Source organism: Chlorocebus sabaeus, chromosome 23, assembly GCF_047675955.1.
Source record: "Chlorocebus sabaeus isolate Y175 chromosome 23, mChlSab1.0.hap1, whole genome shotgun sequence".
NCBI lineage: Eukaryota > Metazoa > Chordata > Mammalia > Primates > Cercopithecidae > Chlorocebus > Chlorocebus sabaeus.
The window spans coordinates 49972923-49994208 of record NC_132926.1 but is presented as its reverse complement, the minus strand read 5'-3'; the positions used below and the strand labels follow the sequence as shown (position 1 = coordinate 49994208).

Below are 21286 nucleotides of genomic sequence, written 5' to 3'. Positions count from 1 at the left end.
TGCCCCCACAGCAGGTGCACCTGAGCTTCACCACGCCTCCCCTGGTCAAAAACCCTGCAAGTCCTCCAATGCTCCTAGCAGGAAGCCTCAACCTCTTTCGCCTTTAATAAACTGTGTGTGTGTGTGTATACATATATGTATATAAATATATATATATAAATATATACCTATATACATATAAAATATATATTAAATATATATAATTATATACATTAAAATATATAATTATATATCATATACTATGCAGCCATAAAAAAGGATGAGTTCGCGTCCTTTGTAGGGACATGAGATGCAGTTGGAAACCATCATTCTCAGCAAATGATCGCAAGAACAGAAAACCAAACACCGCATGTTCTCACTCATAGGTGGCAACTGAACAATGAGATCACTTGGACACAGGAAGGGGAACATCACACACCGGGTCCTATTGGGTAGAGGGGAGGGATAGCATTAGGAGATATACCTAATGTAAATGACAAGTTAATGGGTGCAGCACACCAACATGGCGCCTGTATACATATGTAACAAACCTGCACATTGTGCACATGTACCCTAGAACTAGTATAATAAAAAATATATATATTAAAATATACAATTATATATAAAATTATATACGTTAAAATATATAATTACATATAATCTATATTAAAATATATAACATATAATTATATATAATTATATAACACATATATAAAATATATAATTATATATAATTATATAGTATATATATTAAATATATAATTATATAAAAATATATTAAAATATATAATTATATAAAATATATAATTTTTATACATAATATATTATATTATATTATATATAAAATATATATATAATTTTTTTGGAGAGATGGTCTCACTCCGACACCCAGGCTGGAGTGCAGTGGCACAATCACAGCTCACTGCAACCTTGACCTCCCAGGCTCAGGTAGTCCTCCCACATCAGCCTCCCAAGTAGCTGGGACCACAGGTGTGCACCACAACACCTGGCTAACTTTTTCTACCTTTTGTAGAGACGAGGTTTTGCCAAGTTGCTCAGGCTGGTATATAATCATTTTTAAAACAAGAGAGAAACACTACAAATGACAAGATTTATACTACTACTACTACTCAGGATTTTGTGGGCATGCATGGTTACAACACAAAGTCTTGCCTTTTAAAGAAACAAAAAAATATACAGGAATGTTTTGTCTCCACAGCTTTAAATTCATTAAGCTTTAAAATTCCCTAGAAAAGCCCACTTACATTAAAAAAAAAATACAGCGTTTCTCTATAAGGAATCACATTATTTGTGCACAAGTCCCCAAAACATTTATATGGTACCTTGGTGTTACTGAATACTTGAGTATGCAAGGAACAAACTCTGGATCCCTGGGGCAATAGGGGACCCTACCGGAGCTAAGGTTGATGAGGTAGTTAGATCAGAGCCCCTCAAATGTCACTGAATCATCGAGGATCTTGTCAAAATGCAATTTTTGATTCAGAAAGTCTGGGCTGGGGCCTGAGGGTTGGCACTGCTAACAAGCTCCCAGGCAGTGCTGACCTGCGAGTCTGGGACCACAGGAAGGGTAGCAAGACTTGAAATCTGTCTCCTCACAAGACTGAGCTGCTAGTGGAGGTTACCACGTCTGTTTTATTCACAGTGCCGACACACAGCAAGTGCTTTGTAGACATCTGTTGAATGAATTGTGCCTACCGAGTACCCAAGCTGGTCCTAAGGCTCCTCTGTGTTGTGTTGAGTTGTGCCTGTGAGACTCCACTCTGGGTCCACAACCTAGGGCTCCTCCTGGTCCACGGCCCAGCCTGGAACTGAGCCAGGAGCTACATAAATTATCCTCACAGCATGGCCTTGAGTCACAGCTTCTTCACCTGCCTCCCCACAGCCACATCCTGGTTCTTGTCTTCACCTGATCTGCTTATGCTCAGAAGCCCAAAGCACCCAAATTCCCCTGCCTCAGCATAACCTCCTATCCTCCATCTCCCCACACTGATCACATCACACCGCACCACGACCCAGACCCTGGCCTTTCCATCCTGCTCTCCTCTCCCTCCCACCCGGGGCCAATCATCTTGAAGAATTCTTCCACACGTCCCCATCACACTCATCCCTTTACCAAAAGTCCCTACCCCATGGGGTGGGTCAGGCAGGCCTCAACACAGGCCCGTATCAGGGGGCGCCTCTTCCCTCAGGGGCTGCCCTCTGGGATCACCACCCCCGTCCTCTTTGGTTTCCTGCTTCCTATCTGGCTGCAGCTTTTCAGGCCCGTTGTGGATTTCCCCATGGTCTGTGCCCTCTTGCATCCCCTCTCTGCAAACCTTGCCTACTGGGCCTGCACCTGGCAAATCCATGCTCAGCACAGACAGGGATCGAGACCTCTCAATACAACTGTTTCCTGCCAATCCCTGCCCCAGCAGCCTGAGGCCCAGCCTGAAACCAGGGAGCTGCTCTCCTTTCTCCTCTCCTCCCTTGACCTCGCCCCTCAGACCATGCCAATTCTACCTCCTAAACCTCCCAGGCCAGCCCCTCCCCCAGCTCCCAGTGACAGTGTCCTCAAGAGCTCCTGTCCTCAGGTACCTAAGCTCAGCTCTCGGTGATACCAGAGGTACTGCCAGGGGCTGCAGCCAGGCCTCCTGCAGGGGCTGAGTCCCACATCGCAGGGAACAGCCATGCCACTGCTAGCAGACAAGTAAGAGAATGGCCACCTGGGGCCTGAGTGCTCTTGGTCACCCACCAGAAACAAAGTGTCAAGGAGAAGCTGCCCGAAGCCCATGGGACAAACCACTGGCGATTGGAACACCAGTAATTCCACATTGGGAGGGGGCACCAAGAGATGTGCTTCTCAGAGCCTGAGGCTGCACATGGATGTTGAGCAGTGCGACTGGCTACCAGACAAACTCATCTGTTCCAGTGGCCTCCTGGCCACCCACCAGGACCAAGCAGGGCGGGTAGCAGAAGGCCACCTGGAGGTGATGGCAGACGAGATCCCGCTGGGCAGGAGGCCTGAGTGAGCTGAGTCAGGCTTCCCCTTCCTGCCACAGGGATCCTCTCACCTGCTGCCATGCTTCCCATCTCTCATCCTCCTTGACAAGATGAGGGGATACCCTTTAAGTAATCTTTTTTCTTGTTTCACTGATCTTGAGTACTAGAAAGTCATGGATGAATAATTACGTCTGTGGTTTTCTATGGAGGTTCCATGTCAGATAAAGATCCTTCCGACGCCTGCACCACACCACCCGCCCCCCGCCTTGCCCGGGGTTGTGGGCACCGTGCTGCTGCACATATAAGGCGGGAGGCTGTTGCCAACTCTTCAGAGCCCCACGAAGGACCAGAACAAGACAGAGTGCCTCCCGCCAATCCAAACATGAGCCTCCTGCCCGTCCTGCTCCTGCTCCATCTCCTGGTCAGCCCCGGACTCCAAGCTCCCATGACCCAGACAACGTCCTTAAAGATAAGCTGGGCTAACTGCTCTAACATGATCGATGAAATTATAACACACTTAAACCAGCCACCTTTGCCTTCGCTGGTGAGTAGCTGGGATAAGACTGGCCTGCAGCAGGGAGGGGTGGTGGCTGCCTCAGGCCAACAGGCCTCATGGGCCTCTCTCTCCCTTCACCCCACAGGACTTCAACAACCTCAATGGGGAAGACCGAGCCATTCTGGTGGTAAGAGCTCAGCCCCTGGATCCCAATCCACTTCCTGCCTGGGTGACTTCAGCCATGTCATTCCATCTTACCTAGCCTTGCTTTCTTCATCTGTAAAATAGGGTTAATAGCGCCTGTCTCAGTGGGATTGTTATGACAATCAAATGACACAATGTGCAAAGCGTTCTGGCCCAGCATCTGGCACTTAAGGGTTCAATACGTGGCCACAGCCATGGCTATAGGAATGAAAATGACTTTTAAATTAGAAAATGAAAAGGCAGTTCTAGGTGAGGAATACTAAGGGCCTTAAGGTCAGTTTTTGGTAGGACAGACTCTGGACTGACAGACAGAAATTTACCCCACAGATGTGCCAGCTTCTTTTTCCCTTTAAAACTTGAGTTTGTGTTTTCCACCCTTATTGGTTGTGGCATTATCATTTACAGTGATTTTTCATGGTTCCAGTTGGTTGCAATGGTTCTGTCTCATGTTTGCATGACATTTCTTGGGTCAAACAAGAAGTGGAAGCCTTTGCTGAGTTCCTGGGCCATCTGTACTTGGGGCACTCACTGCTCACATGCTGCACTCACTTCCATGTTGGGGTCTCTGTGATTTTCTTCTTGATTTCTAGGAGACTTTAATTCAGTCAGGGCATGAACACTGTTATCAGCCTTTGAGCTACAAACACTTCCCTTGGAAGACCCCCTGCCTTTTGTAGAGTTTCTTTTTGGAGATATTTTCTCCCCCAAGTGCAGAAAGATCCACCTAGGTCCCCCCTCCCCACCTTTTTTTTTTTTTTTTTTTTTGAGACAGAGTCTCACTCTGTTGCCCAGGCTGGAGTGCAGTGGCATGATCTTGGCTCACTGCTACCTCTGCCTCCCAAGTTCAAGCCATTCTCCTGCCTCAGCCTCCCAAGTAGCTGGGACTACAGGCATGCACCACCACTCCCATTTTTGTATTTTTAGTAGAGTTGGGCTTTCACCATATTGGTCAGGCTGGTCTTAAACTTGACCTCAGGTTATCTGCCTGCCTCGGCTTCCCAAAATGCTGGGATTACAGGCTTGAGTCACTGCACCCAGCCCACCTAGGCCCTTCAGGCAGCTCACATGGAGCCAGAGACTGGGGGTTGAGGAAACCAGGTCCTGCCTGCCACTCACTTTTAGGCCTGTGCTCTTGGGCAGGGACCCACCTGAGGCAAGAATGGGACTAGGAGAGAACCCGAGAGTGGGCTTGGGAAACCGTGGGGGTGACTTCCAGCTGCTTGTGGGAGGGATACTCCGTAACCTTTCCCCTGTAAGTGTATTCTCTGCCCTGTTAGGAAAAAAACCTTCGAAGGTCAAACCTGGAGGCATTCAGTAAGGCTGTCAAGAGTTTACAGAACGCATCAGCAATCGAGAGCATTCTTAAGGTATGTGAAGCTGTTGAGGGTTTGGGATCCCTGTGTTGGCCCTGCCCTGCCTCTGGGGAGGATGACAGCAGGGCCCACTCCCTTTCCAAGGGAATCTCTGACCATCTGCTTTGATCTCTTTCCACAGAATCTCCCACCATGCCTGCCCATGGCCACGGCCGCACCCACGGTAAGCTGTCCCCCAAGATGCCCCTGTCGTGGCTTGCTCCTCAGTTGGTCATCACCATTATAGCCTGGACTCACCTAATCCCACCTTCTTGGTTTCTTTATAGCGACCTCCAATCCGTATCACGAACGGTGACCGGAATGACTTCCGGAGGAAACTGAAGTTCTATCTGAAAACCCTTGAGAATGAGCAGGCTCAATAGACGACTCTGAGCCTCGAGATCTCGTGAGTCCAACGTCCAGCTCGTTCTCTGGGTCTTCTCACCACAGAACTTCAGGACATTGAAAACAGCAGAACTTCTGAAACCTCTGGGTCATCTCTCACACAGTCCGGGACCAGAAGCATTTCACCTTTTCCTGTGGCATCAGACGAATTGTTAATTATCTAATTTCTGAAATGTGCAGCTCCCATTTGGCCTTGTGCAGTTGTGTTCTCATTTTTATCCCATTGAGACTATTTATTTATGTATTTATTTATTTATTGCTTTCTGGAGTGTGAAGTGTATTTATTTCAGCAGAGGAGCCATGTCCTGCTGCTTCTGCAAAAAACTCAGAGTAGGGTGGGAAGCATGTTCATTTGTACCTCGAGTTTTAAACTAGTTCCTAGGGATGTGTGAGAATAAATCAGACTCTGAACAACTGCTTTGTTACCAGTGTTTCAATTTGATTCGGGACTTAGTGACCATTTTAGAGGAGATAGGTGTGCCACGAATCCTGGGTGGCTTGATCCTGCCACGTGGATGCTGTCTGTGTGAGCTTGTTCTCACACTGCCCTCCTGCCACCCCCATTTCCAGAAAGGTGATGATAACCCTAGCCATCTTGAATATCCACAGAACTGCTACCAGGTACCAGGAGCCATTCTCAGCACTTTACCTGTGCTACCTAACTTATTCCTCACACCAACCAAGAGTATGTTTTCTCCGTTTCACGGGAAACTGAAGTTCAGCGTGGTTGAGCAACTGCCTAAGGTCACACAGCTGATAGTGGCCCAGCTGGGGCTTGAATTCAGGTCGCCGGGGCTCTGGAGCACACTAATCCTGTGGCACGTCTCCCCCTAGTGGTCCTTCCAGAAACTGCAGCAGCCGCCCCTGCTCCTCCCAGGGCCAAGTTCAAGGACCAACATCCCCTGATCCCCACAATGCAGCAGGTTCTGCTGACACAGGCCACCCAACCCTTGATTCCACTCCTTTAAGACCTTCCAAGCCTGGAGTCCCCACCCCTGCCTAAGCCCCCAACCTCTCCTGCCTGATGATTTAGCAGCCCCCCTGCAGGCTTCCCGGCCAGCCCTGGAACCCACACCCTGACAATCTGTGCCCTACTGGGGAGCCAGACGGAGTTTTAGAAAATGCAAATCTGACCATGTGGATCTATACTGAATCCTCCAGTCCTCGGGGTCTTCTGGACCTTGTCCATATCCTTAGGACAACATATAAGGCTCGCCTCCAACTGTTGCTTCTATTTCCCCATGGCTACAACCCTAATCAATGCTCCAGCCAACAGGAGTGCTGGGACTTCCTACAGAGGCTTCCATGAAGCCTCTCTTCATGCCCCTGAGCTTCTATCCACACTGTCACCTCAGTATGGCATGCCCTGACTTGGCATGATGAGCTCCTATTCCATGGACCAACTCAAACTCTGCCCACCTCTGGACTGTCCACACTGTCCCAGGATGGGGCCCTCCTCTGAAATAGGTGGGTACACAGGGACCCACTGGAGGGACAGCCAGTGTGGCCCAGAGGTGGTGCAGGCCAGCCTGGAGGCAGGAGTGCCCCCCTCTAATGCCCCTGCACACCACCCTGTGGCCCTCGTCCAGTCTGCCGGTGGAAGGAGGGGCAGAGGGGTCTTCCTCTGTCACCACATAAGCAGCAATAGCATCCTCTCTGATTCCTCCCAAGTCCCAGAAAAGCTTCAGAGGCTGACACCAGGTGCTGGGGTCCTGTCTCCCTTTTTCCTCTTTTCCACCTTGATCCATCCCGGGATGTTTGTCGTTGGACTTAGCCTGGGAGGAGATATAGAGGATGCTGCTGCAGTTTCTGAATTGACCAGTAGGGAGAGGTGTGTGCCACTGGTCTCAGGGCACACCAGGGTCCTGGAGCAGTCAGGCCTTAGAGGGTGCGGTGAGAGGTCTGACTCTGGACTGGGTTTCCCAAGTCTCCTGTACACCCAGCCCCCCAGCCCTCACTTTCCCTCCCTCTCGCATGTGACAGCTGGTCCTGTTTTCATCCTGGGCTGAGGCAGCATTTGTGCCCCAGTCTCATGTTCCCAGATGAGTCGCTGCTTGTCACCTCCTCTTCACACCCTGGAGAGTGGGTCAGCAGCCATCTCCTCTGCTGGTCCTGTGTTAGTGACTGATGCAGGCAAGAGGCAGGGTTAGTGGTTGGACCTGGTGCAAGAGGCCAGTTGGCAGGACCTGTGGCTGGCCAGAGGGTGGCAGGTGGAGGTGACATGCTGGAGAGGGCAGCAGGTGGGCCTTTTCAAATGTGCTGAGGGCTCCTTGCTGCCCTTCTGAAATAGTATAGACTGCAGCTTAAAGCCAGGTTGGGACCAGAACCAAGTGGCAGTCAGTTCCTGGACAGGTTGGGGAAATTTCTACACGCTTTAGACAAAAGGTTTATGTTCCCTCCAAATTCATATGTTAAAATTGAATCCCCATGGTGATGGTATTAGGATGTGGGGCCTGTCCTTTGAGCCAGGTCTATGTGTCCAGATGGCACCAGGGGGCAGCATCGCCCCATTATAAATCCCAGAACCGCCAGGGAAGGCCCAAGTTTCTGCCTTCCCACATCCCAGGTGTCTCCTCAGGGGGAAGGTGGATTACAGCTCTCAGCCAGGAATTTTGTTTTTCACTGAAAAATACTATTGTGGGAGTGAGACTCAGTCTCAAAAAAAAAACATTATTGTTTTTCACTGGAGGGGAAGATGGGAAAGCATATATACTCTTTACTGAAAAACTTGGAAATGCAGAGAAAAAGAACAAAGGGAAAATTGACAGAAAGGCAAGTGCCTAAGGAGGGCATAACTCAGAAGGCACAACCAGCCTCACCCCCTGACAGGAATCCTTCCACTCCAGGAAGGGGCTCTGTTCCTTCTGCCCTGGCCTCAAGCCCCCATTTGAGTCAGTGGAGCAACTGCTCTGAGGACTCTCCATAGCTCCCCCAGGCTGGGGTGGGCATAGGTGAGGCACTGGGCCAGGCCTTTTGGGCCTCCCGGCCATGTGCAGTTGGCCCCGCACAGTGCGGTGGGGATCATTACAGACAGCACAGGACCGACGGATGGGCGTGGACCTCCTCAGAGGCACTGCCCACAGGTGGTGCAGAAGGGGCCTGAGAAGTTCATCCAGCAGAGAAGGGTGGGAAAGGCACAGGGAGGGAAGGAGGCAGATACCCTGGGGGAGGAGGGCATGGAGGTCGAGAAGACAAGGTAAGCGGAGGCACAGGAGAGTCTAAGTAGTGCAGAGGCCAGAGTGTGGCTGGGTGCCGGGTGTCCAAGGTGAAGGCGGTGCCCTGGGTCACTGCTTTTGCCCCTGGAGCCCAGCCAGTCTGGGCCCCAGGCACCTCTGAGTCTTAGCTAGTCTCTTCTCCGCATTCTTCCCTCCCTGATCCCAGGCCAGCCCAGCCCAGCCCAGCCCAGCCTGGCCACTGTGGAGACCGCAAGACTGGACGACCATGGCCTGAGGAGTGGAGGGTGGAGGGAGGCGGAAGGACAGGATGGAGCCATGGCAGACACTGTGTTTAACACCAACAGGAAGGAGCCAGCGCAGAGGGAGAGTGCTGCTGGAGGAAACAGGAGCTAGCCCAGCAGAGGGGGATCCCTGGGCCCAGGAAGATGTGGGACCCATGGTGGGAGAGAGGGAGAGGAGGCAGAGGTGGTGTGGATCAGGGGTGGGGACTAGGGGCCCAACTTTCCCCCTCGGAAGCCTCAGGTCAGGCTCAATGAGGTGGATCAGCAAAGTTGCTGCTGCCCTCCTGGACTGAGAAGGGACTCGAAGAATTCCCACAATGACCCAGGCACTCAGGCTGTGATTAGCCCCATTACACAGACAGAGACTGAGGCAGAAAAATGAAGATTATTTGAGTCCAGAGCTTCTGAATCCTTAAGCAATAGTGGTTCACCAGTGCCCACTGAGGCCCAGGAATTCTTTAAGTCTGACTCTGGTCATGCCTGGGGTCTCCCCTTGACTGGATCCAAGCCTCCCATGGTAACTTCTGCCCTACAACCTCCCGGTTCCAGCCCCACAGTGAGCAGCGCAGCATCAGTGCCTCAGCTCCACACTTCTCACCTGACCACTCTCATGCTGCCCAGTAAATGCCTCTACATGCCCATCTGTCCTGTCTTCCTACCCGGCACCCCCTCCCCACAACCAACACACATGCTGGGGGCTTAGATCCAGGGTCCTCTGTGCTCCTCTCTGTCTCTGTCCCCATGCCTTAAGGGACTTCTGAGAGAGACCCTGGTTCCCAGCTGTCCCCTGCCATGGCTGATTGTCAAGGCCTCTTCCAGCTCCCACTCAGGCCCCCCAAAGACCCCAAGCTTAACTCCACCTTCAGCCGTGGTTCATGATGTGACCCCTTCCCTTTCCCCTCCATGAGCCCTCCCTGCCCTGCGGGGTCCATGGAATCCTTCTGGGGTGAGGCCTCCTTGCCTCCTCCTCAGACTCACAAGCCCTTGACCCAGGCTGCTCCCGGGACCTGCTTCGGCAGAGACTTGCCTGGAGCCTGCACTTGGAGACTCAGCCCTTTCCTGGAGGGAAAGTGGGCTGTGCTGGAGACCGGCAGGCAGCAAGGACAGCAGGCTGTGGGGGTGGTGTGTGTGCCCCGAGAGGGGCCAAGTCAGGGTGTCAGGGAGGGAAGACAGCTGCAGCGAGGCAACAGAGGGCAGCGGGCGCTGGAGCGAAGGCTGAGCAGCAAAGCAGGGGTCTCCTTCCCTGCCTCCCTTCATGAGCACCGGCTGCGCATCTGCTCTATGTCCTGATCCCATGGGCCGGGCCAAGGCTCTCCTGAGCATGAGGAATAAAAACACTGGGCAGCCGCCGCTACCATTCAGAGAGCCTTGAACCAGGGAGGACTCCCCCACACAGTGGGTCTCTGGTCTACATAGGCCCAGGTCCCATGAGGGAAGCCTAAATTGACACTCGCCTCCAGGGCATGACAAGGCCAGGAGGCTGGTCCGGACCCTGGAAACCACTCCCCTCTCTTTGATGGACAGGGAGACTGAGGCTAGATGGAGGCACCTAGCAAGCCAAAACAGAAAACCAAAACAGAAACACCTTCCCGTGCAGATATCCAGTGCATCTCCCAACAGCCTGCAAAAGTAGTGCTGCATGCCCTGTGGGGAGAGCCAGCTGGGACTCAGAAGGGGCAGGCCACAGTCCAAGGTCATGCAGCGAGCTGTGCCCGTCCAAACAGGGCCTCAGGAAAAGCCTGGGGGACACGTGGGGGATCCAGAAAAGTCTCGGAGGAGGCTCATTCCAGAACTACTCGTTCTGCTGAGAGCAGAAATCCCGTATCTGCCACCTCAGTTCTGAGCCATCAGTTCCAGGGGGATGCAGGTTTGTGAGCCGGGCAAGGGCCTGGGACTTCCACCTGGCATCTTGACCCAGACTGTCGCTCCAGACATAGAGGGCAGGAACGGATGCCCGCAGGACTTCAAAAATTATAAAGGCTTCTGGTCTCATGATTTCTCCTACTTTTGATTTTTAATGTACCTCCTGATGGCTCTTCCCAAGAGGGCAGACACAGGCAGTGGCCCCTCTGGGTGCCTGATGACCCTCCCAGCTGGAGATGAGGCTCAGAGCAGAGACTCAGAGGCAGGGGATGCATTTCCGGCCCTAGAGGGAGTACACTGGGCAAGCAGTAGACAAGTCGGGGAGGGCGCTGTGGTGGGCAGGCCTGGCGCACCCACGGGGTGTTTGTGTCCACAAGGACTCCTCTGCCTGAGTAATGTGCATGGTGGAGTTGCCAGATCCTGAGGGAAAACGAGGAAGCCCCAAGAACAAAGAAGCAAACAAGGAGGTCTCATTGTCCTTGGCCATCCTTAAAAGTTGACATCCTGCTACTGCTTCCTGCCTGGCTCACTCTCAACGGCCCCTCTGGTGTCAGGAGCCTCCTCTTTACCAGTGACTTCCAAATACCCTGACTTCCAGACCCACATGGCCACAACTGACTGAGTCTTCCTGGAGGTCCCCTGGCCTCTCAAACTTGCCATTCCAGGGCAGCATGGGCTGACCTCTCAAACCTCTCTGTGGCCTTGTGTCTCCGCCATCACAGCAAATGGCCTCCATGTCTCTGACTATGAGTGTGGACCTTGTGCTCCCTGTCCCCCACCCCACGGGACCACCAGAAGAGAGCTCGCTTAGAGTACAAGGGGCCTGTGAGGTGCATACTCCACAGCAGACCCTCCTGGAAGCTTGGCTGAATAGATGCAGAGACCACACATGGTTGAGGGTTAACCACCCTCAGATCCTCCCAGGCCAGTCAAGACTTCCCAGTGCCAGGAACCTGGGAATACCCAGAGACCAAACTGGAACTGGAGCTTGGCCAGGGCAGCTTCCCTTTTTGAGGTGTACATTTGTGGACCGAGACAGAGGGGATGCAGGTGCGGACAGACTGGGACTGAAACCGCAGAAGCCAGAGATGTTGCTTCATGTGTCCTGTGTGGTCTGGAGTGACAAGGGAAGGGCAAACCACTCACAGTGCCATGCAGTACCAGGATCTCCTGTTGGTGATGCAGGAGCCGGGAGCCCTGACTCGGGTGGAGGCTGGACTCCCTACCTCACCGTGTGTGTCCAGAAAGGTGCCCTCTGGGGCTAGGGCTGGGCAAGGGGCAGCTGTCCCTAGAAACTCCAGCAAGCCTTGCTCCTCTGACCAGTTTGGGCTTCAGAAATCTCTCCTAGCACTGGGGAGAGGAGAAATCGAAGCACTGCCTCTTCCCTGGAAGGATCTCCCACAAAGTTTCCTGGGGCAGGCAACAGTTTCCTCTGTGAGGCAGTGGCCACTAACCCATTGTACAGATGCAGAGGTTGAGGCTCAGGGAGGAGGGACTTTCCTATGCTTCAGGTGTCGGTGGTGGCTGGGTAAGGACAAGAGACCAAGCCTAGGGCATAGAGATGCCTGGATGGCAGGATCTGCTGGGGAAACTCTGCCTTCACCCCAGACTTCCCTGGGACAGTCACAGACCACTCCAGCCTACCTGCCCACACCTGGCAGGCATCTCTCTTTACAGCTGCCTTGAGGGGACAAGCATGCTGGATCCACTCCCTGCTGGTCCAATCAGGTGACCAGCATTTCCCAGCTTCCTGACCCCAAGACAATGGAAAACGTTAGGATAGCAGGAATGGATACGGGTTCAAATTCTGACTCTGTGGTCACTGGTTGTGTGGACTGGGCCGACCACTGGTCTCCCAGATCTCAGGCCCCCAGAGATAACAAGGACCCTCACCAAGGGGTGGACAGGTCAAAGAAGATCAGATCAGCCCTGAAGTCTGTGCAGGGGTGCCATGGGACCGAAGGGACTTTGAGGCCCATTTCCTTCCCCTTGTGATAACGTCTCTCATGATAAGGATCCTGGAGTGACTCAAGCCCCTGTTTCCTACAGAGCCTGTGGGGTGGACACGCATAGGAAACTCCTTCCAGAGGGTTTTCTCCTGTCCCTGTAGGAAGGGGGGCCCCAGAGGGGTCATACCACCCATCGTGGTCCCCGCCTCTGCCCTGCCACAGCCCCATCGGAGCCCCTGAGTCAGCATGGCTGGCTGGATGCTATCTATTCACACTGTTTAAAATACGGTGCAATCTAGGAATGCCTGCCTGTGTCATGGCCTCAGCCCTGATGTCATCTTTCCATGAGAAAGATGTGTGGCTGCCCACAAACCTCATCACCAAACCCATGGATTTCTGCCCTGTATGTGCTGACTTGGGCACCTGCAGGCCACCACTGCCGAAATGGATTTCTCATTATGACTCTTGCTTTCCTCCTTTCCTTCCCTCCTAGGCCCTTGGCCACTGGCCTGTTACCTGCCCATCTGTTATGTCCTAGCCCTTAAACACAGCTTTGCTGGCCCTCAGCTCTTCTTCCTGAATAACTTCCGTGGCCTCAGCTACCACACGGACGTGTACCGCTGCCAGATCTGTCTCCTGTACACGCAGCCTCTGAAACTCCAAAACTTCCTGTGGGCCTCGCACTCTGAAGACCTGCTCCTTTGTCCCCTGGGTCCTTATCTTAGCCATGTGGACGGTGATTCTAACTCCTCTTACTCACATTCAAAGCACGCTTTGGTGGGGAGGGGGAGAGTAGACTAATCTTGCTCCTCCATGGATGGGGTTAAAAAGTTCTTGGAGGCAGGACCTTGACCGTTTTTGTCATCCTTATATCCCTTTTCCCTGCTGGGAACCTAGTAGGTGCTCAAAAAATAATGAATGACTGAGTGACTTCACTGTAGCACCACGGCCCTTTGAGATTCTACCTCCTCAGTCTCTCTGGAGTCTGCCTCCTGTTCCTTATACCCATTCCTAAAACCCTAGGGCTCCCTGTGCCCAGAACATTCTCCCCTGTCCTCTCCTGCCCATCTCCTTCCAACCTGGGCTTGCAGGCAGGATCTCTGGGGAAGTTCTCTGGTCCCCTTGGATCCCCAAGCTAGAAAAGGTGGCTCTCTGGGATCCCTCAGCTCTGGACTTCCCCCTGCCAAGTCAAGGTCACACCGTGGGAGGGTCCATTGCAGTCTGTTTCCTACCAGACCGAGCGCCTCAAGGGCCAAATGTGAGGGCCAGTGGGAGGGTCCTGTTCACCTTCTCCCCAGAACAGGGCCTGGTGTGGATTGGAAAGACTTGTTGACTGACTGTCTGAGCTATGACAACTCATTTCTAGGAGGAAAGTGACCTTCCCTCCCAGATGGGTCATACAGGCTCTCTACCTCCCTGGCCATCAGCTGAACCACTGTCTATGGCTCCCTTCCCTGCCCTCCAGCCTCCAGGGTGCTATCCAACACATGTGATATCTACGTGTAGTATCCATGTCCTCATCTCCCTCCCGAGAGCTCCCTGGAAAGAGCTGAGCCAAGGTCTTGCAAAAAAGGTTGAGGAAGGGCCAGGGCCTGGACATTTCATGTTCCCAACCCAGCCTGGCCACCTAGGAGTGTTCCACGCAGGCTCAGATGGATGGACCTGGCCTCACAGTGAGGTGTGGAGGACTAAGGTTTGGCTTCTCTATGCAAGGTCAGAAAAAATCCCACGATACAGGGAAACTTGCCAGGGCTGCAGACTCAGACCACAGTGCTAAAGCCATGAATTCCACCTGCTCTCTGAAGGCTCGCCAACCTGAGTCCAGCAGAATGTTCTCGCTTGTGTCCAACCCCATTGGTTTAGGCTGAATCAGCCTCTAGGGCCCAGAGGCACTGGACCTGGGGTGGGGAGCTTCTCCAGTATCAGGGTCACCTTCAGAGGCCTGGAGCCTTTCATAAAGCAGGTAAGAGGACTCACATAGATGCACTTGCATGGAAAACATCCTCCCCTCCACCATGCACCTATATGTACAGATGCAACCAATCACAGCAGCACACATACACCTAGAAATGGGCACGTGTGGGCCCACACCCCTTTAGCTATGAAACCCAGCCACAGGGCAGCCTGAGCCAGATACCTTGTGCAAACACAAACTCGTGCTGTCTTCTCTGAACTCCATTGTGAAAATCAAACACTTGTCAGCCCCTCAAGAGCCTTTAGCTTTCCAGAAGCAGTTCCTACTTCCACAGAAAAGCCTCTGGAGTTGGGGGGTACTGGGGCTATGTAGGAAATTAAGCCTGGAGGGCCTTGCTGGGGAAGCCATTGTCCCTGTACCTGAGATGGGTGCAGCCACAGCCCTGAAGCCAGCCTGAAGCTCCTGGTGCCTCCTGGGGGCTACATGTAGGAGTGTAGCACCCACCTCAGAGGGGCACACCTGCTCTGCAGAGGGAGTCAAGGTTCACACAACCAGAGAGAGGAGTCACTCAGCAAGGTGGCTCCAGAGCCAAGGGTCAGACTCTGGGTCCTGACTTGGCCCAGCCCCACCCTCTCTGAAGCTTGCTGAGAGCGGCTGTAGTCTCGCTGCTGGATGTGCACATGGTGGTCATTCCATCTGCTCACAGGGGCAGGGGTCCCCCCTTACTGGACTGAGGTTGCCAGCTGCTCCAGGTCCTGGGTGGGAGCCCAGGTGAACCGTCAGTGGGGCAGGTCTGTGAGAGCTCCCCTCACACTCAAGTCTCTCACAGTGGCCAGAGAAGAGGAAGGCTGGAGTCAGAATGAGGCACCAGGACAGGCATGGCCTGCCCAAAGGCCCCTGGGATTACAGACAGGATGGGGAGCCCTATCTAAGTGTCTCCCACGCCCCACCCCAGTCATTCCAGGCCAGGAAGTCCAAACTGTGCCCCTCAGAGGGAGGGGGCAGCCTCAGGCCCATTCAGACTGCTGGAGAGGGAGGGCTGGAGAGCCCTCAGGGAGGCAGGCGGATGGGCTGTCGGTTCTTGGAAAGGTTCATTAATGAAAACCCCCGAGCCTGACCACCTAGGGAAAAGGCTCACCGTTCCCATGTGTGGCTGATAAGGGCCAGGAGATTCCACAGTTCAGGTAGTTCCCCCGCCTCCCTGGCGTTTTGTGGTCACCATTAATCATTTCCTCTGTGTATTTAAGAGCTCTTTTGCCAGTGAGCCCAGTACACAGAGAGAAAGGCTAAAGTTCTCTGGAGGATGTGGCTGCAGGGCCTGCTGCTCTTGGGCACTGTGGCCTGCAGCATCTCTGCACCCGCCCGCTCGCCCAGCCCCGGCACGCAGCCCTGGGAGCATGTGAATGCCATCCAGGAGGCCCGGCGTCTCCTGAACCTGAGTAGAGACACTGCTGCTGAGATGGTAAGTGAGAGAGAGAGTGTGGGCCCGTGCCTAGGCCACCCCGCTGGCCCCGGACTGGCTATGCCTGTCAGCTTGATAACATGACATTTTCCTTTTCTACAGAATAAAACCGTAGAAGTCGTCTCAGAAATGTTTGACCTCCAGGTAAGATGCTTCTCTCTGATGTAGCTTTCCAGAAGCCCCTGCCCTGGGGTGGAGGTGGGGACTCCATTTTAGATGGCACCTCACAGGGTTGTCCACTTTCTCTCTAATCAGCTGGCTGCAGGGGGAGGGGGCAGCAACTGGGTGCTCAAGAGGCTGCTGGCCGTGCCCCTGTGGCAGTCACATGAGCTCCTTTATCAGCTGAGTGGCCATGGGCAGACCTAGCATTCAAGGGCCAGGAGTCACCAGGGGACAGGTGGTAAAGTGGGGGTCACTTCATGAGACAGGAGCTGCAGGTTTGGGGTGCTCACTGTGCCCTGAGACCAAGTCCTGTTGAGACAGTGCTGACTACAGAGGGACACAGAGGGGTCCAGTAGGTCCAGGTGAGGCCCCGCCCCCCTCTCCCTGAATGATGGGGTGAGAATCACCTCCTTCCCTAAGGCTGGGATCCTCTCCAGGTACCGCTGAGGGTGGTCTGGGCTCGGCAGTGAGAAGGGCTGGCTCGTGCCTGCCATGGATAGGGCAGGGTGTATGACTGGACCCAGCCTGTGCCCCTCCCATGCCCTACTCCTGGGGGCTGGGGACAGCAGTAGAAAGGAGTGGTGGAGAGTTCCCGTACCACTGCAGGCACTTGGCCGCTGCTTACCGAGGAACAACGTTTTCCACAGGAGCCGAGCTGCCTACAGACCCGCCTGGAGCTGTACAAGCAGGGCCTGCAGGGCAGCCTCACCAAGCTCAAGGGCCCCTTGACCATGATGGCCAGCCACTACAAGCAGCACTGCCCTCCAACCCCGGTGAGTGCCTATGGCAGGGCCTCCAGCAGGAATGTCTTAATCTAGGGGGTGGGGTCGACATGGGGGGAGATCTGTGGCTGTGGCTGTTCAGGATCCCAGGGGGTTTCTGTGCCAACAGTTATGTAATGATTAGCCCTCCAGAGAGGAGGCAGACAGCCCATTTCATCCCAAGGAGTCAGAGCCACGGAGCACTGAAGCCCACAGTGCTCCCAGCAGAAGCTGCTCCTATCCTGGTCATTATTGTCATTATGGTTAATGAGGTCAGAGGTGAGGCAAACCCAAGGAAACTTGGGGCCTGCCCAAGGGCCAGAGGAAGTGCCCAGGCCCAAGTGCCACCTCCTGGCAGGACTTTCCTCTGGCCCCAGATGAGGTGCCTGAATTGCAGAGGATCAAGGAAGGGAGGCTACTTGGAATGGACAAGGACCTCAGGCACTCCTTCCTGCGGGAAGGGAGCAAAGTCTGTGGCCTTGACTCCACTCCTTCTGGGTGCCCAGAGACGACCTCAGCCCAGCCGCCCTGCTCTGCCCTGGTCTGGGACCAAAAGAGGCAGGCGTCTGACTGCCCAGAAGGCCAACCTCAGGCTGGCACTTAAGTCAGACCCTTGGCTCTGGCTGTCACCGGCAGAGCTATGCAGTCCTTGGGGAACACGTGGGTGGCAGCAGTGTCACCTGACCAGGTCATTGTGTGGGTCCTGGAGTGGGCCTCCTGGTCTCTGAGTTCTAAGAGGCAGTACAGAAACACACTGGTGCTTCCCCCACATTACCCACTTGCCTGGACTCAAGTGTTTTTTATTTTTCTTTTTTTAAAGGAAACTTCCTGTGCAACCCAGATGATCACCTTCCAAAGTTTCAAAGAAAACCTGAAGGACTTTCTGCTTGTCATCCCCTTTGACTGCTGGGAGCCAGTCCAGGAGTAAGGCCGGCTGGATGAGGCTGGCCAAGCTGGGGAGCTGCTCTCTCATGAAGCAAGAGCTAGAAACTCAGGATGGTCATCTTGGAGGGACCAAGGGATGGGCACAGCCATGGTGGGAGTGGCCCGGACCTGCCCTGGGCCACACTGACCCTGATACAGGCATGGCAGAAGAATGGGAATATTTTATACTGACAGAAATCAGTAATATTTATATATTTATATTTTTTAAATATTTATTTATTTATTTATTTAAGTTCATACTCCATATTTATTCAAAATGTTTTACCATAATAATTATTATTAAAAATCTGCTTCTATGTGTCCAGTGTTCTAGTTTGTTTTCAACCATGAGCAAATGCTGGTGGTGCCTGCCTTCCCATGAGGCAGGGAAGGGAGGAAACAGCGGGGTGGGGAGGGGGTGGGGGCCTGCCAGGGGTTTGGCACTATCCAAGGGCCAACACTGTCAGAGCAGAGGGGAGGTGAGAGCCGGGCATAGGTGCGGAATTCTGCGCACCTGGACGGGCTTCCCTGGATGCTTCAGGGCTCCCACCCCAGAGAATGGCTCTCAAGTTCACCTAGAAGTCCCAGTCCAGGGAAATCTTGTCCCAGAGAAGGGCGTCACCCTTCCTGGGGAGGCCTGGGGGTTGGCTGGTCACTGGCTGAACAGGCCCACCCTGGGATCAGGTAAAATACCCGCCCTGTAGAGGCCTTGGCCCCTGTGCCCCACGCGCTGCCCCTCATACTCTGGGATTCAACCACTCCGAAAGTAAATAACACATAGACTAACTGTTCAGGGGAAAAGAAACCAAACCACAGGTGTCAGAATGCAACATATTTACCAAACTTGCCCCCAAATGGGTGATCTTAATCTCTGAGAGTCAGAATGTAAGGTCATAATTTGTTGGTACATGGCTGTAGTGCAGGATTTTTCTGAATTGGTTTTTATTTTTACATGAAATTTTGAATCTAATCAGGCACTTTTCCCTAAAACTCATGGCCTGCAGGCTAAAAACAAAGCAGGCCTCCTCCTTCTCCTTGCTTTGATAGCTGGGCTGAAGGCCTTGTTCCTGAACCTGTTCTCTCATCTCCCTCCGGGACTATGAGGAAGAGGATGTGCCCCGAGGATCAGGTGGGCAGCAGGGCCAGCCTCTCCTTGACAGGTGGGCCTGGGGAAGCTGGCCTGTGGCAGGTTTAGCCTCTGCCTGGCACTGTCCTCAGTCATGCGCCCACCACCCTACTTGCTCTCTCTGCTTCAGTCAGCACCTGCAGACGGTGCCAGGCCTGGCCAGAGACCCACTCCATGCTCATGCAGAAAGACTGTGACTTCAGGTGTGATTACAAATAAGAAGTCAGGGTGAACACTCAGGACGAAGCCTGAGTAACAGCACAGGCAAGAATGCATGAAGTGTGCTGTGGTTGTTGAAAACGCATGAAAATTACATCTTGCCCAGCGATAAGGTCCTCTCTGTTTTCCGCGTAAGCCAGTGATGACTGATAAGAGGTTTCGAATTTCCTTAGACTCACATATATAGGTACCTCTCTCCACAGAAATGCTGCCAAGCTCAGGGCTCAGACCAGCTTGGAGTCACCTTCAAGTAATACCATGTACCTATATGTGCTCCTGGCTCATGTGCTCCGGGAGTCAGACAGCCTTTCTTCCCCAGTGAAAGTAGCCACAATGTCTCCCCACAAAAATCACCCAGTAATCTGTGCTGAGATTCAGAAAGAACTCTTGGCTGACAATAACACATACAAGGTAAGTCTGGGTCTCCATCCAATGTTATTTTGCTCTTAGTGGCCCTTTTTGCTCCTGACCAATTTATCTGGCTTCCAGGGTTCCTTCAATAGGCCCCAGAAAGCCAGTGAGGTAAGAAACAGCTACCCCGCGACCTTTCACACCACATTTGAACAAGGAGAGAGAGATCCCAGTAGTCAGTGCCCAGAGAAGAGATAACAATGGTGGAGTGAGAAAGTTCAGAGTGTGGGGAGGGAACCTCCAGCTTAGCCAGCAGGCAAGCCTCCCAGCCAAGTGCAGCCCTGAGCCCAGGGAGAGAGCAGATGCCCACTGTCTCCACTGCTCGGCCTGCAAGGCCCACAGGTCTCCTTGTGGGAGAATCAGGGTAGGACCTGAGCTTGGGTCCAGGCTCCTTCCAGCCAGGTTACCCAGGGATGGATAAGGCTGGGTCAGCTGGTGCCCTGCTGTGCACCACCACCATCCCAGAGCCCCAACCCTGTTTCAGGAGCTCTGCTATGGGGAGTTTACAAAGAACTTTACCTTCACCCTGAAGGATCTCATTAACAAATATGACAAACAGGACCATCACATAATGAAGGTTTATATGGACACGGAAGAACTCACCAAAATCTGCCCAAAGCTGAAAGTAAGTTGCTGTTTGCTCTTAGGGGAACCTGACACATCATTTCCCTGCACCAGGGGCCCAGTGAGGCGAAGGGTTTTTATACACCCAGCCTGCACACGCAAGGTCTCTGGGGCCACTCTTAGGCCACAGGTGGCTATTCTCTGGCATTGTCTCCAATCTAAAAGAAGTCCACTCACTGACATAGGGTGGAGGGTGGGGAGTGGAGGGCTGGGTGTGAGGAAGTGGCGATTCAGATTCTCAGGGTTTCTGTCTGTGCTGTCTGCCAAGCCCCCATGCACAGGGATCAGCGTGGGACAGGTCTGAGACAGGTCACAGCAGGACCGGTCATGGACTCAGGATGAGGTCATGGACTTGAACTGAGAGCCAGAGCAAGCTTGTTCCAGTTTGCCCTGTCCCTAGGGTCTCTTTTGGATCATGAGCCCCACTGAGAACCCATGATAGGCGGATGAGCAGCAGTTTGCGGGGGCACGCCTGGAGAAGTGACTGAGCTGCCCCTCCCTCCTTTCCCACTGCTCGGACAGTCCCGGGTACTCCTCCCAGCCTGCTTGTCCTTACGTCCCTGTTCGGACAGCCATGGGACCTGCCTATCCTGCGGGCTCCCTCTCCAACGCTATGGATAGTCCTCAGACTGTGGGCCCTTCTATCACCACACAGCCCCTGTGCCCTCCCTCAAACAGTTGGGGAGGGCCTGCCAGAGTTACCTCCTAGAGGATGGCTGGAAGGACAAGAGTTTGCTTTCATTTATTCATTGTTTTTCCTACTAAGAAGATTACTTAAATGTGTATTTCTCATTTAGCCAAGAGACTCACCCAAGAATGGTACTATTGAGTAAAGTCATTTCTTCCAGTTTAAGGAAGCCTTATACAGTGTTATCATATCCATAGAAGGATGGAAATCATGTAAGAGGATCAAAGGCAGCCTCTGGGCTCCTGCCCTCTCCCGGGGTTAGCCCTGCAGGAAATTGATTGGAAAAGCA

At 53.2% G+C, this 21286-nt stretch overlaps 2 protein-coding genes across 2 annotated transcripts; both read left to right on the top strand.

The window, feature by feature from the left end:
* The first annotated feature begins 3361 nt into the window (after positions 1–3361).
* IL3 (interleukin 3) lies at positions 3362–5414 on the top strand. Its single transcript, XM_008014350.3, has 5 exons — positions 3362–3523; positions 3621–3662; positions 4957–5046; positions 5174–5215; positions 5319–5414. The coding sequence occupies exons 1-5, from the start codon at positions 3362–3364 to the stop codon at positions 5412–5414; spliced, it is 432 nt and encodes a 143-aa protein (XP_008012541.2).
* Positions 5415–15816: 10402 nt separating this feature from the next.
* On the top strand, positions 15817–18134 carry CSF2 (colony stimulating factor 2). Its single transcript, XM_008014351.3, has 4 exons — positions 15817–16082; positions 16185–16226; positions 16892–17017; positions 17826–18134. Exons 1-4 carry the CDS (start codon positions 15924–15926, stop codon positions 17931–17933), a joined length of 435 nt encoding a protein of 144 aa, XP_008012542.1. The 5' UTR covers positions 15817–15923; the 3' UTR covers positions 17934–18134.
* The last annotated feature ends 3152 nt before the right edge of the window (positions 18135–21286 follow it).

What these genes read in the sequence shown, in the direction of transcription:
- IL3 (XM_008014350.3), top strand. Translation starts at nt 3,362, where the DNA reads ATGAGCCTCCTGCCCGTCCTGCTCCTGCTCCATCTCCTGGTCAGCCCC. An exon ending in CAATCGAGAGCATTCTTAAG is followed by an intron (nt 5,047 to 5,173) that starts GTATGTGAAGCT and finishes CTCTTTCCACAG; the next exon opens with AATCTCCCACCATGCCTGCC. An exon ending in TGGCCACGGCCGCACCCACG is followed by an intron (nt 5,216 to 5,318) that starts GTAAGCTGTCCC and finishes GTTTCTTTATAG; the next exon opens with CGACCTCCAATCCGTATCAC.
- CSF2 (XM_008014351.3), top strand. Translation starts at nt 15,924, where the DNA reads ATGTGGCTGCAGGGCCTGCTGCTCTTGGGCACTGTGGCCTGCAGCATC. An exon ending in GAGACACTGCTGCTGAGATG is followed by an intron (nt 16,083 to 16,184) that starts GTAAGTGAGAGA and finishes CCTTTTCTACAG; the next exon opens with AATAAAACCGTAGAAGTCGT. An exon ending in AGCACTGCCCTCCAACCCCG is followed by an intron (nt 17,018 to 17,825) that starts GTGAGTGCCTAT and finishes CTTTTTTTAAAG; the next exon opens with GAAACTTCCTGTGCAACCCA.